Source organism: Oncorhynchus masou, chromosome 31, assembly GCF_036934945.1.
Source record: "Oncorhynchus masou masou isolate Uvic2021 chromosome 31, UVic_Omas_1.1, whole genome shotgun sequence".
In the NCBI taxonomy this organism is placed as follows: domain Eukaryota; kingdom Metazoa; phylum Chordata; class Actinopteri; order Salmoniformes; family Salmonidae; genus Oncorhynchus; species Oncorhynchus masou.
In genome coordinates, this window is record NC_088242.1 from 99,511,151 (window position 1) to 99,525,648 (window position 14,498).

Sequence of the window (14,498 nt, forward strand, 5' to 3'; positions counted from 1 at the left end):
TACCTGCTCTAACCACTAGGCTACCTGCTCTAACCACTAGGCTACCTGCTCTAACCACTAGACTACCTGCTCTAACCACTAGGCTACCTGCTCTAACCACTAGGCTACCTGCTCTAACCACTAGGCTACCTGCTCTAACCACTAGGCTACCTGCTCTAACCCCTAGGCTACCTGCTCTAACCACTAGGCTACCTGCTCTAACCACTAGGCTACCTGCTCTAACCACTAGGCTACCTGCTCTAACCACTAGGCTACCTGCTCTAACCACTAGGCTACCTGCTCAAACCACTAGACTACCTGCTCTAACCACTAGGCTACCTGCTCTAACCACTAGGCTACCTGCTCTAACCACTAGGCTACCTGCTCTAACCACTAGGCTACCTGCTCTAACCACTAGGCTACCTGCTCTAACCACTAGGCTACCTGCTCTAACCACTAGGCTACCTGCTCTAACCACTAGGCTACCTGCTCTAACCACTAGGCTACCTGCTCTAGGCTACCTGCTCTAACCACCACACAATGACGTTTCCATTGATCAAAATTGAGAATGTTTCTACAACTTGATATGCGTCCACCTGTGGTAAATTCAATTGATTGGACATGATTTGGAAAGGCACACACCTGTCTATATAAGGTCTGACAGTTGACGTCGGCCTCGGAGTGAGAGATCACCCAGTCCTCTGGGTCGGCCTCGGAGTGAGAGATCACCCAGTCCTCTGGGTCGGCCTCGGAGTGAGAGATCACCCAGTCCTCTGGGTCGGCCTCGGAGTGAGAGATCACCCAGTCCTATGGGTAGGCCTCGGAGTGAGAGATCACCCAGTCCTCTGGGTCGGCCTCGGAGTGAAAGATCACCCAGTCCTCTGGGTTGGCCTCGGAGTGAGAGATCACCCAGTTCTCTGGGTCGGCCTCGGAGTGAGATATCACCCAGTCCTATGGGTAGGCCTCGGAGTGAGAGATCACCCAGTCCTCTGGGTCGGCCTCGGAGTGAGAGATCACCCAGTCCTCTGGGTCGGCCTCGGAGTGAGAGATCACCCAGTCCTCTGGGTCGGCCTCGGAGTGAGAGATCACCCAGTCCTCTGGGTCGGCCTCGGAGTGAGAGATCACCCAGTCCTCTGGGTCGGCCTCGGAGTGAGAGATCACCCAGTCCTCTGGGTCGGCCTCGGAGTGAGAGATCACCCAGTCCTCTGGGTAGGCCTCGGAGTGAGAGATCCCCCAATCCTCTGGGTCGGCCGGGGCTCTCGAGTATGGCACTTTGTTGTTAAAGGGACTATAAAATCCTTTGAGTTCGTCTGGTAGAGAGACAACCTTGGACAGATCACAGCTGGGACGTGCTTTGTAATTTGTAACGGACTGTTGCCACAGCGACAGGCGGCATCAGAACCTGTGTAATATGATTCCACCTTAGTCCTATATTGATCCTTTTCGCTCGTTTGATGACTGTGCCTCTGCACAGTAACGGGACTTCTTGTACTTGCTGTCCTCGTCAGTAGCCTCAGGGTTGTCTACGATGGCGCTGTGTGTTGTCGCGCTGTCCTTTAGTTTAGCACCGCCCTCTGTGTTAATCCAGGGCTTCTGATTGGGGAAGCAGTGAACCTTCACTGAGGGGACAACGTCACAGATGCATTTCCTTATGAAGCCGTTGGCGGAGGTGGTTAGCTGAGTCTCTGAACACATTCCAATCAGCTACTCTTCCTGGGTTTATTAGGGATCCCCATTAGTTCCTGTCAAGGCAGCAGCTACTCTTCCTGGGTTTATTATGGATCCCCATTAGTTCCTGTCAAGGCAGCAGCTACTCTTCCTGGGGTTTATTATGGATCCCCATTAGTTCCTGACAAGGCAGCAGCTACTCTTCCTGGGGTTTATTATGGATCCCCATTAGTTCCTGTCAAGACAGCAGCTACTCTTCCTGGGGTTTATTATGGATCCTCATTAGTTCCTGTCAAGGCAGCAGCTACTCTTCCTGGGGTTTATTATGGATCCCCATTAGTTCCTGTCAAGGCAGCAGCTACTCTTCCTGGGGTTTATTATGGATCCCCATTAGTTCCTGTCAAGGCAGCAGCTACTCTTCCTGGGGTTTATTATGGATCCCCATTAGTTCCTGTCAAGGCAGCAGCTACTCTTCCTGGGGTTTATTATGGATCCCCATTAGTTCCTGCCAAGGCAGCAGCTACTCTTCCTGGGTTTATTATGGATCCCCATTAGATCCTGTCAAGGCAGCAGCTCCTCTTCCTGGGGTTTATTATGGATCCCCATTAGTTCCTGCCAAGGCAGCAGCTACTCTTCCTGGGGTTTATTATGGATCCCCATTAGTTCCTGTCAAGGCAGCAGCTACTCTTCCTGGGGTTTATTATGGATCCCCATTAGTTCCTGCCAAGGCAGCAGCTACTCTTCCTGGGGTTTATTATGGATCCCCATTAGTTCCTGTCAAGGCAGCAGCTACTCTTCCTGGGGTTTATTATGGATCCCCATTAGTTCCTGTCAAGGCAGCAGCTACTCTTCCTGGGGTTTATTATGGATCCACATTAGTTCCTGCCAAGGCAGCAGCTACTCTTCCTGGGGTTTATTATGGATCCCCATTAGTTCCTGCCAGGGCAGCAGCTACTCTTCCTGGGGTTTATTATGGATCCCCATTAGTTCCTGTCAAGGCAGCAGCTACTCTTCCTGGGGTTTATTATGGATCCCCATTAGTTCCTGTCAAGGCAGCAGCTACTCTTCCTGGGGTTTATTACGTATCCCCATTAGTTCCTGTCAAGGCAGCAGCTACTCTTCCTGGGGTTTATTATGGATCCCCATTAGTTCCTGCCAAGGCAGCAGCTACTCTTCCTGGGGTTTATTATGGATCCCCATTAGTTCCTGTCAAGGCAGCAGCTACTCTTCCTGGGGTTTATTATGGATCCCAATTAGTTCCTGCCAAGGCAGCAGCTACTCTTCCTGGGGTTTATTATGGATCCCCATTAGTTCCTGCCAAGGCAGCAGCTACTCTTCCTGGGGTTTATTATGGATCCCCATTAGTTCCAGCCAAGGCAGCAGCTACTCTTCCTGGGGTTTATTATGGATCCCCATTAGTTCCTGCCAAGGCAGCAGCTACTCTTCCTGGGGTTTATTATGGATCCCCATTAGTTCCTGCCAAGGCAGCAGCTACTCTTCCTGGGGTTTATTATGGATCCCCATTAGTTCCTGTCAAGGCAGCAGCTACTCTTCCTGGGGTTTATTATGGATCCACATTAGTCTCCAAAATTATGGCAGTAATATACAATAAAAAAACATGACATTACATTTCACAACACATTAAGTGTGTTCCCTCAGGCCACTACTCTACTACCACATATCTACAACACAAACTGAATGTGTACGTGTGTCTAGTGCGTGTGTTATCGTGTGTGTGCCTGTGTGTGTGTCTCTTCACAGTCTCCGCTGTTCCTTAACATAAAGTGTATTTTTATCTGTTTTTTTAAATCTGATTCTACTGCTGCATCAGTTACCTGATGTGGAATAGAGTTCCATGTAGTCATGGCTCTATGTAGAGTACTGTGGAATAGAGTCCCATGTAGTCATGGCTCTATGTAGTACTGTGGAATAGAGTTCCATGTAGTCGTGGCTCTATGTAGTACTGTGGAATAGAGTTCCATGTAGTCATGGCTCTATGTAGAGTACTGTGGAATAGAGTTCCATGTAGTCATGGCTCTATGTAGTACTGTGGAATAGAGTTCCATGTAGTCGTGGCTCTATGTAGTACTGTGGAATAGAGTTCCATGTAGTCATGGCTCTATGTAGTACTGTGGAATAGAGTTCCATGTAGTCATGGCTCTATGTAGCACTGTGGAATAGAGTTCCATGTAGTCATGGCTCTATGTAGTACTGTGGAATAGAGTTCCATGTAGTCATGGCTCTATGTAGCACTGTGGAATAGAGTTCCATGTAGTCATGGCTCTATGTAGTACTGTGGAATAGAGTTCCATGTGGTCATGGCTCTATGTAGTACTGTGGAATAGAGTTCCATGTAGTCATGGCTCTATGTAGCACTGTGGAATAGAGTTCCATGTAGTCATGGCTCTATGTAGTACTGTGGAATAGAGTTCCATGTAGTCATGGCTCTATGTAGTACTGTGGAATAGAGTTCCATGTAGTCATGGCTCTATGTAGCACTGTGGAATAGAGTTCCATGTAGTCATGGCTCTATGTAGTACTGTGGAATAGAGTTCCATGTAGTCATGGCTCTATGCAGTACTGTGGAATAGAGTTCCATGTAGTCATGGCTCTATGTAGTACTGTGGAATAGAGTTCCATGTAGTCATGGCTCTATGTAGTACTGTGGAATAGAGTTCCATGTAGTCATGGCTCTATGTAGTACTGTGGAATAGAGGTCCATATAGTCATGGCTCTATGTAGTACTGTGGAATAGAGTTCCATGTAGTCATGGCTCTATGTAGTACTGTGGAATAGAGTTCCATGTAGTCATGGCTCTATGTAGTACTGTGGAATAGAGGTCCATATAGTCATGGCTCTATGTAGTACTGTGGAATAGAGTTCCATGTAGTCATGGCTCTATGTAGTACTGTGGAATAGAGTTCCATGTAGTCATGGCTCTATGTAGTACTGTGGAATAGAGTTCCATGTAGTCATGGCTCTATGTAGTACTGTGGAATAGAGTTCCATGTAGTCATGGCTCTATGTAGTACTGTGGAATAGAGTTCCATGTAGTCATGGCTCTATGTAGTACTGTGGAATAGAGGTCCATATAGTCATGGCTCTATGTAGTACTGTGGAATAGAGTTCCATGTAGTCATGGCTCTATGTAGTACTGTGGAATAGAGTTCCATGTAGTCATGGCTCTATGTAGTACTGTGGAATAGAGGTCCATATAGTCATGGCTCTATGTAGTACTGTGGAATAGAGTTCCATGTAGTCATGGCTCTATGCAGTACTGGGAGCCTCCCATAGTCTGTTCTGGACTTGGGGACTGTGAAGAGACCTCTGGTGGCATGTCTTGTGGGTTATGGGTGTCTGAGCTGTGTGCCAGTAGTTCAGACAGACCTCTGGTGGCATGTCTTGTGTCATGTATGGGTGTCTGAGCTGTGTGGGACGAGGAAAAGGAGGTTCAAGTGGAAGATGGGCCACTCACAGTGCTTTGGTTTTACATCCTGGTTGGAGCTGTGTGCTGCACAACGTAACAGTGTATCAGTGTACTATAAAGCAGATATGATATAGTATTTTATACTATAAAGCAGACATGATATAGTATTTTATACTATAAAACATATGATATAGTATTTTATACTAAAAACAGATATGATATAGTACTGTATACTGTAAAGCAGATATGATATAGTATTGTATACTATAAAACACACAATATAGTACTGTATACTATCAAACAGACATTATATAGCCCACTGTTCCTAGACCAGTTAACCCACTGTTCCTAGGCCAGTTAATCCACTGTTCCTAGACCAGTTAACCCACTGTTCCTAGACCAGTTAACCCACTGTTCCTAGACCAGTTATCCCACTGTTCCTAGACCAGTTAACCTACTTTTCCTAGGCCAGTTAACCCACTGTTCCTAGGCCAGTTAACCCACTGTTCCTAGACCAGTTAACCTACTTTTCCTAGGCCAGTTAACCCACTGTTCCTAGACCAGTTAACCCACTGTTCCTAGACCAGTTAACCCACTGTTCCTAGGCCAGTTAACCCACTGTTCCTAGACCAGTTAACCCCCTGTTCCTAGACCAGTTAACCCACTGTTCCTAGACCAGTTAACCCACTGTTCCAAGGTCAGTTAACCCACTGTTCCTAGACCAGTTAACCCACTGTTCCTAGGTCAGTTAACCCACTGTTCCTAGGCCAGTTAACCCACTGTTCCTAGGCCGTCATTGAAAATAAGAATTTGTTCTTAACTGACTTGCCTGGTTAAGTAAAATAAAAATAAAACAGACATGATATAGTACTGTATACTATAAAACACACAATATAGTATTGTATACTATAAAACAGACACAATATAGTATTGTATACTATAAAACAGACATGATATAGTACTGTATACTTTAAAACAGACATGATATAGTACTGTATACTATAAAACAGACATGCTTTTTAATTTACCTTTATTTAACTAGGTAAGTCAGTTAAGAACAAATTCTTATTTTCAATGACAGTCTAGGAACAGTGGGTTAACTGCCTGTTCAGGGGCAGAACGACAGATTTGTACCTTGTCAGCTCGGGGATTTGAACTTGCAACCTTGCGGTTACTAGTCCAACACTCTAACCTCTAGGCTAAACTGCCGCCCCGAGCTGGTGATATAGGATTGTATACTATAAAACACAGATGAATACATACAGTATAATAATAATAATAATAATAATATATCCTATATTAATGAAGTCAGGAATTTGCTTTTATCTAAAATCAAAGGCATGTTCACAAATCTAATAAACGGTACCTTACTGGGAAATCAGAGCAGTCTTCTCAAGAAACATGTAGACTATTGTTTTGAACAAAAATTAATTAGTTTATTTTATTTTAATACATAAAGATGCTTGCTGCAATGAATGCGGTATCTAATTTGTATTTAGTAAAATACAGTCCTTGATGAGTGATTCCCGAAGGCCCTGGTTGTTCTGGTGCATAAAATCCTTGAATTACAAGATACTTAAGGAAAGGACCTCGTACTTTCCAGAGATTGTCGACGGCTGTGTGTGAGTGTGTGTGTTTAGACTACAATAGCTGTCTCCGAGGTAGAACTGAGTGAGGATAAGGCTGTATAACCAAATGGTACCCGATTCCCTACATAGTCCACTACTTTTGACCAAAACCCTATGGAACCTAAGGGGATATGGTTCCATTTAAGACGGATCATTCTACTGTGGTCTTCTAGAACAACCGAGAACAAATCATTCCAGCTACTGTAATCCTATGGGGATAAAATTGTGGCTGAATTTTAAACATGATTTTTACTACTCTTTGATCATAACACATCATGCCTTTCAATAACTATTGGTGCTGTGTAGTTGTGATTATGTTGTATGTTCTTGTACACTGAGTATACCAAACATTAACAACACCTTCCTAATATTGAGTTGTACCCCCCCCCCCACCCCCTTTTGCCCTCAGAACAGCCTCAATTCGTCGGGGCGTGGACTCTATAAAGTGTTGAAAGCGTTCCACAGGGATGCATGTTGACTCCAATGCTTCCCACAGTTGGGTCAAGTTGGCTGGATGTCCTTTGGGTGGTGGACCATTCTTGATACACACAGGAAACTATTGAGTGTGAAAAATGCAGCAGCGTTGCAGTTCTTGACACAAACCAGTGCACCTGGCACCTACTACCATACCCCCATTTAAAGGCACTTAAATATTTTGTCTTGCCCCTTCACCCTCTGAATGACACACACACACAATCCATGTCTCAATTGTCCCAAGGCTTAAAAATCCTTCTTCAACCCATCTCCTCTCCTTCATCTACACTGATAGAAGTGGATTTAACAAGTGACATCAATAAGGGATCATTGCTTTCATCTGGTCAGTATGTCATGGAAAGAGCAGGTGTTCTTAATGTTTTGTTTACTCAGTGTAGCTTATTTTTAGATATCTGTACTGGTGCATAATTGCCCCTTGTGGGATAAATTAAGTATTTTGAATTGAATTGATTATCTCACAACTATTTTTCTTGTGTGGAATTGATTTCCACAGGCTTCAAAGCAGCAGAGGAACAGAGCCCAAGAAACTAACAGAGACAATACTAGAAGACAGTAGCTCTGACCTTCACACCTTCACTTATATACATGTTATATCGATACTAGAAGACAGTAGCCCTGACTGTCACTTATATACATGTTATATCAATACTAGAAGACAGTAGCCCTGACTGTCACTTGGCATAACATCAGTGATATACACAGTTTATATCAATACCAGAGGATTGCAATTCTGTAATGTTAGTCGATGTTTCATATCCCCAAAGCAGATCGTGGAAAGACAGATATTCTTCGAAAGATTAAAACAGAACTGTTTATAAAATATTTGAGGTACAAAGTGATCCTTCAGTACAGAGAGAGGAGAGGAGAGGAGAGGAAAGGAGAGGAGAGGAGAGGAGAGGAGGGGAGACGAGACGAGACGAGACGAGAGGAGAGGAGAGAGGAGAGGAGAGGAGAGGAGCTCTGAGGAGACATTAGGAGAGGAGAGGAGAGGAGAGGAGAGGAGAGGAGAGGAGAGGAGAGGAGAGGAGAGGAGAGGAGAGGAGAGGAGATGAGAGAAGTAGCACAGCATCTGTGGTCTCTAAAAATAACGTCTAAAAAACAAATGGTAATTTAAATGTTAAATAATAAACCTGCACAACAATATGATCAAACTGATTACAATGAGAGAAGAACACTTCAAAGCATTATACACTGAACAAATGCAACATGCAACAATTTCAAAAATGTTACTGAGTTCCAGTTCATATTAGGAAATCAGTCAATTGAAATAAATTCATTAGGCCCTAATCTATGGATTTCACATGACTGGGAATACAGATATACATCTGTTGGTCACAGATACCTGTGAAAATGGTAGGGGGGCGTGGATCAGACAACCAGTCAGTATCTGGTGTGATCAGAAAACCAGTCAGTATCTGGTGTGATCAGACAACCAGTCAGTATCTGGTGTGATCAGAAAACCAGTCAGTATCTGGTGTGACCACCATTTGCCTCGAGCAGCGCGGCACATCTCCTTCCCATAGAGTTGATCAGCTTGTATGGCATGACAATAGGCCTCAGGATCTAATTGCAGTATCTCTGCATTCAAAAATGCAATTGTGTTTGTTGTCCGTAGCTTATGCCTGCCAATACCATAACCCCACCTACACCATGGGGCACCACTCTGTTCACAACGTGGACATCAGCTAACTGCTCGCCCACACGACGCCACACACTGTCTGCCATCTGCCCCGTAAAGTTGAACCCGGGACTCATTGTGAAGAGCACACTTCTCCAGCGTCTCAGTGGCCATCGAACGTGAACATTTTTCAGACTGAAGTTGGTTACGACACTGAACTGCAGTCAGGTCAAGACCCTGGTGAGGACGACGAGCACACAGAGGAGCTTCCCCGAGACGGTTTCTGACAGTTTGTTTAGAAATGATTTGGTTGTGCAAACCCACAGTTTCATCAGCTGCCCGGGTGGCTGGTCTCAGACGATCACACGTGTGAAGAAGCCTGGCTGGCGTAGTTTCACGTGGTCTGCGGTTGTGAGGCCGGTTGGAAGTACTGGCACATTCTCTAAGCCGCCTCGGCTTATGGTAGAGAAATGAACATTAAATTAGCTGGCAACAGCTCTGGTGGACATTCCTGCAGTCAGCATGTCAATTGCACACTCTGTCAAAACATCTGTGGCATTGTGGCATTGTGTTGAGACATCTGTGGCATTGTGTTGTGTGACAAAACTGCACATTTTAGAGCGGCCTTTTATTGTCCCCAGCACAAGGTGCACCTGTGTAATGATCATGCTGTTTAATCAGCTTCTTGATATGCCACACCTGTCAGGTGGAAGGATTATCTTGGCAGAGGAGAAATGCTCACTAACAGGGATGGAAACACATTTTTTCACAACATTTGTGAGAAATAAGAATTTTGTGAGTATGGAACATTTCTGGAATCTTGTATTTCAGCTCATGAAACTGGGGACCAACACTTAACATGTTGCGTTTATATTTCATATTTCTGTTTAGATCTTTAGTTCCACCTCCTTGAACAATTAGTACCGTACACCTCAGATAGGTAATCGTAATCTTAAGTCAAATGAAAGCCAAAGAGTTTAGACGGCGATGATGAGCAGGTGAACATCAAGAGAAACAGGCTGACTGTACTGAGCCAGATCAAATCCGATGGTGTAAAACCCCAACTGTTCATAATTCATAAAGGCTAAAACAACTGTTTATTCAGTGAAGGTTAAAAATAAAAGATTAAAGATGCTCCTGTTGCATTGCCATCTCAAGCACACACACACACACACACACACACACACACACACACACACACACACACACACACACACACACACACACACACACACACACACACACACACACACACACACACACACACACACACACCTCCCTCCAAAAACACTTGTGGAATTGCAGTTTCACATGTGTAAATCATAGTTTTAACACATGAAATGGCTGTTTTCACATGTTGACCCGTAAATACATGAAAATCAAGACGTCAACATTCTTCTAATTATATTAAACATCTAATTACATCTAATTCAAATCGAATTACATCTAATTCAAATCTAATTCAAATCTAATTACATCTAATTCAAATCTAATTGCATCTAATTCAAATCTAATTACATCTAATTCAAATCTAATTACATCTAATTCAAATCTAATTACATCTCATTCAAATCTAATTACATCTAATTCAAATCTATATACATCTCATTCAAATCTAATTGCATCTAATTCAAATCGAATTACATCTCATTCAAATCTAATTCAAATCTAATTACATCTAATTCAAATCCAATTACATCTAATTCAAATCTAATTACATCTAATTCAAATCTTATTACATCTAATTCAAATCCAATTACATCTAATTCAAATTTTATTACATCTAATTCAAATCTAATTACATCTAATTCAAATCTAATTACAAAATTACGGCTAAATTTGAGCAAATTCTTTACGGTTAATCTTCAATAATCACAGCAAATCCTGTAATTAACTCGATTATTTATTTTTGTCAGCCCTATTTTGAATTGAACAGTGAATACTGAGATTGAGAGAAATTGATCATAAATGTACATTGGAAGAGAAACCCAGTGTCGGCCATCTTGTAATGGTCTAAATGTTCCCACACACAGTTCCAATGTATTTCACCATACAGACCGAGGGAAACCCCAGGCAGTCAGTTGTATTTCAGTCAGTTTGGTAAAGATGATAAATATGTATATGTCATTGGTGATTAAACAACTGAGAGGTGACAACAACTCCTGTTTATCAGTTAAACCAGTATAACTCATGTCTACCAGTTAAACCATTATAACGCATATTAACTAGTTAAACCATTATAACTCATGTTTACCAGTTAAACCAGTATAACTCCTGTTTACCAGTTAAACCATTATAACGCATATTAACTAGTTAAACCATTATAACTCATGTTTACCAGTTAAACCAGTATAACTACTGTTAACTAGTTATACCATTACAACTCCTGTTAACTAGTTAAACCATTATAACTCATGTTAACTAGTTAAACCATTATAACTACTGTTAACTAGTTAAACCATTATAACTACTGTTAACTAGTTATACCATAACTACTGTTAACTAGTTATACCATTATAACTCATGTTCACCAGTTAAACCAGTATAACTCATATTCACCAGTTAAACCAGTATAACTCCTGTTGCTTAGAGACCCCAGTAGTGATACAGTATATATTGTAAATATAAAAATACATAAATATCATTCCTCCATTTATGAGTAATGTTGTGTTGGTACTGTGGGACTTTGTATTTTGGATACTAGCCAAGCTAGTATACCACCATTTCTACAAGCCCTGGTGACATTCTACAAGCCCTGGTAATGTTCTACAAGCCCTGGTGACATTCTACAAGCCCTGGTGACATTCTACAAGCCCTGGTAACATTCTACAAGCCCTGGTGACATTCTACAAGCCCTGGTAATGTTCTACAAGCCCTGGTGACATTCTACAAGCCCTGGCGACATTCTACAAGCCCTGGTAATGTTCTACACGCCCTGGTAATGTTCTACAAGCCCTGGTAATGTTCTACAAGCCCTGGTAATGTTCTACAAGCCCTGGTAATGTTCTACAAGCCCTGGTGACATTCCACAAGCCCTGGTAATGTTCTACAAGCCCTGCTAATGTTCTACAAGCCCTGGTGACATTTCCACAAGCCCTGGTAATGTTTTACAAGCCCTGGTAATGTTCTACAAACCCTGGTAATGTTCTACACGCCCTGGTAATGTTCTACAAGCCCTGGTAATGTTCTACAAGCTCTGGTAATGTTCTACAAGCCCTGGTAATGTTCTACACACCCTGGTAATGTTCTACAAGCCCTGGTAATGTTCTACAAGCCCTGGTAATGTTCTACAAGCCATGGTAATGTTCTACAAGCCCTGGTAATGTTCTACACAACCTGGTAATGTTCTACAAGCCCTGGTAATGTTCTACAAGCCCTGGTAATGTTCTACAAGCCATGGTAATGTTCTACAAGCCATGGTAATGTTCTACACACCCTGGTAATGTTCTACACACCCTGGTAATGTTCTACAAGCCCTGGTAATGTTCTACAAGCCCCGGTGACATTCTACAAGCCCTGGTGACATTTTACAAGCCCTGGTAATGTTCTACAAGCCCTGGTAATGTTCTACAAGCCCTGGACACAGAATATGTTCTATGCATAATTTCTAGCCATGTCAGAAAAGTAATAGCCTTTGGATAATGGGATAACTTCATTTCCATCAGTTATCATGCAGGGCTAAGTGTGTTGGGTCAGTGTGTAGTTGTGTTGGGTCAGTGTGTAGGGTCAGTGTGTAGTTGTGTCGGGTCAGTGTGTAGGGTCAGTGTGTAGTTGTGTCGGGTCAGTGTGTAGTTGTGTCGGGTCAGTGTGTAGGTGTGTTGGGTCCATGTGTAGTTGTGTAGGGTCAGTGTGTAGTTGTGTCGGCTCAGTGTGTAGGTGTGTTGGGTCCGTGTGTAGTTGTGTTGGGTCAGTGTGTAGTTGTGTTGGGTCAGTGTGTAGGTGTGTTGGGTCAGTGTGTAGTTGTGTTGGGTCAGTGTGTAGGTGTGTAGAGTCAGTGTGTAGTTGTGTAGGGTCGGTGTGTAGTTGTGTAGGGTCCGTGTGTAGTTGTGTCGGGTCAGTGTGTAGTTGTGTAGGGTTGGTGTGTAGTTGTGTAGGTTCAGTGTGTAGGTGTGTTGGGTCAGTGTGTAGTTGTGTATGGTCGGTGTGTAGTTGTGTAGGGTCAGTGTGTAGTTGTGTAGGGGCAGTGTGTAGTTGTGTAGGGTCCGTGTGTAGTTGTGTCGGGTCGGTGTGTAGTTGTGTAGGGTTGGTGTGTAGTTGTGTAGGTTCAGTGTGTAGGTGTGTTGGGTCAGTGTGTAGTTGTGTATGGTCGGTGTGTAGTTGTGTAGGGGCAGTGTGTAGTTGTGTAGGGGCAGTGTGTAGTTGTGTTGGGTCAGTGTGTAGGTGTGTTGGGTCAGTGTGTAGTTGTGTAGGGTCGGTGTGTAGTTGTGTAGGGTCCGTGTGTAGTTGTGTCGGGTCGGTGTGTAGTTGTGTAGGGTCCGTGTGTAGTTGTGTAGGGTCAAGGTGTAGTTGTGTAGGGTCAGTGTGTAGTTGTGTAGGGTCAGTTCTTACCCTCTGTGGGGCAAGGTGTACAGGAGGCGCCAGGCTGGCAGGAGGGTCAGTGATGTAGGTCTTCTTCGGGACAGGTTGTGGGAAGCTCTGCTGGGTAGGAGCAGCAGCATTGGTCGGCTGGGGTCTCCAGGTGTTTCCTGCTTCTCCCCCGTACCCTCCTGGTTCTCCCCCGTACCCTCCTGGTTCTCCCCCGTACCCTCCTGGTTCTCCCCCGTACCCTCCTGCTCCCGGGTAGGCCTGCTCTGGGTAGCCTGCCACAAATGTACATTCATTTATTGTGACTTTTTTTTTTAAACCAGGTAAGTCATTGAGAACATATTCTCTTTTACAATAATGACTTGTACATTATACTAACGTATTGAAAAAAATACAATAATTACACGATATCTGTCATTGTAACACAGACTGAATTGTAAACACAATAAAAATGCATTTTATCGTGCCTTTGCTTTCACAGTGTCTTTGCTTTCACAGTGCCTTTGCTTTCACAGTGTCTTTGCTTTCACAGTGCCTTTGCTTTCACAGTGCGTTTGCTTTCACAGTGCCTTTGCTTTCACAGTGCCTTTGCTTTCACAGTGTCTTTGCTTTCACAGTGCCTTTGCTTTCACAGTGTCTTTGCTTTCACAGTGTCTTTGCTTTCACAGTGTCTTTGCTTTCACAGTGCCTTTGCTTTCACAGTGCCTTTGCTTTCACAGTGCCTTTGCTTTCACAGTGTCTTTGCTTTCACAGTGTCTTTGCTTTCACAGTGCCTTTGCTTTCACAGTGTCTTTGCTTTCACAGTGCCTTTGCTTTCACAGTGCATTTGCTTTCACAGTGTCTTTGCTTTCACAGTGTCTTTGCTTTCACAGTGCATTTGCTTTCACAGTGTCTTTGCTTTCACAGTGTGTTTGCTTTCACAGTGTGTTTGCTTTCACAGTGTCTTTGCTTTCACAGTGTCTTTGCTTTCACAGTGCTACCCGGTATTTTGTAATGGTTCCTAACTGCATTCCAGCGGGTTATCAAGTCATTTTCACATGCCATGGGACAGGTTAGAATTGCACCCGGAGGGTTTTAATGTTGGGGTTCATTCCACAAATTCAATTCAAATTCAATTCCCTCTCCCTGTCAATTCCATTTGATTAAATACAAATTCCAG

At 43.5% G+C, this 14,498-nt stretch overlaps 1 protein-coding gene across 7 annotated transcripts in view; it reads right to left on the reverse strand.

The window, feature by feature from the left end:
• lpp (LIM domain containing preferred translocation partner in lipoma) overlaps positions 1–14,498 on the reverse strand; it is a 479,626-nt gene that overhangs the window by 212,975 nt on the left and 252,153 nt on the right. For all 7 annotated transcript variants that reach the window (XM_064952655.1, XM_064952654.1, XM_064952659.1 and 4 more), the window contains one exon: positions 13,364–13,614. In XM_064952655.1, the coding sequence (XP_064808727.1) occupies positions 13,364–13,614 (251 nt within the window). The remainder of the gene's footprint in view (positions 1–13,363; positions 13,615–14,498) is intronic.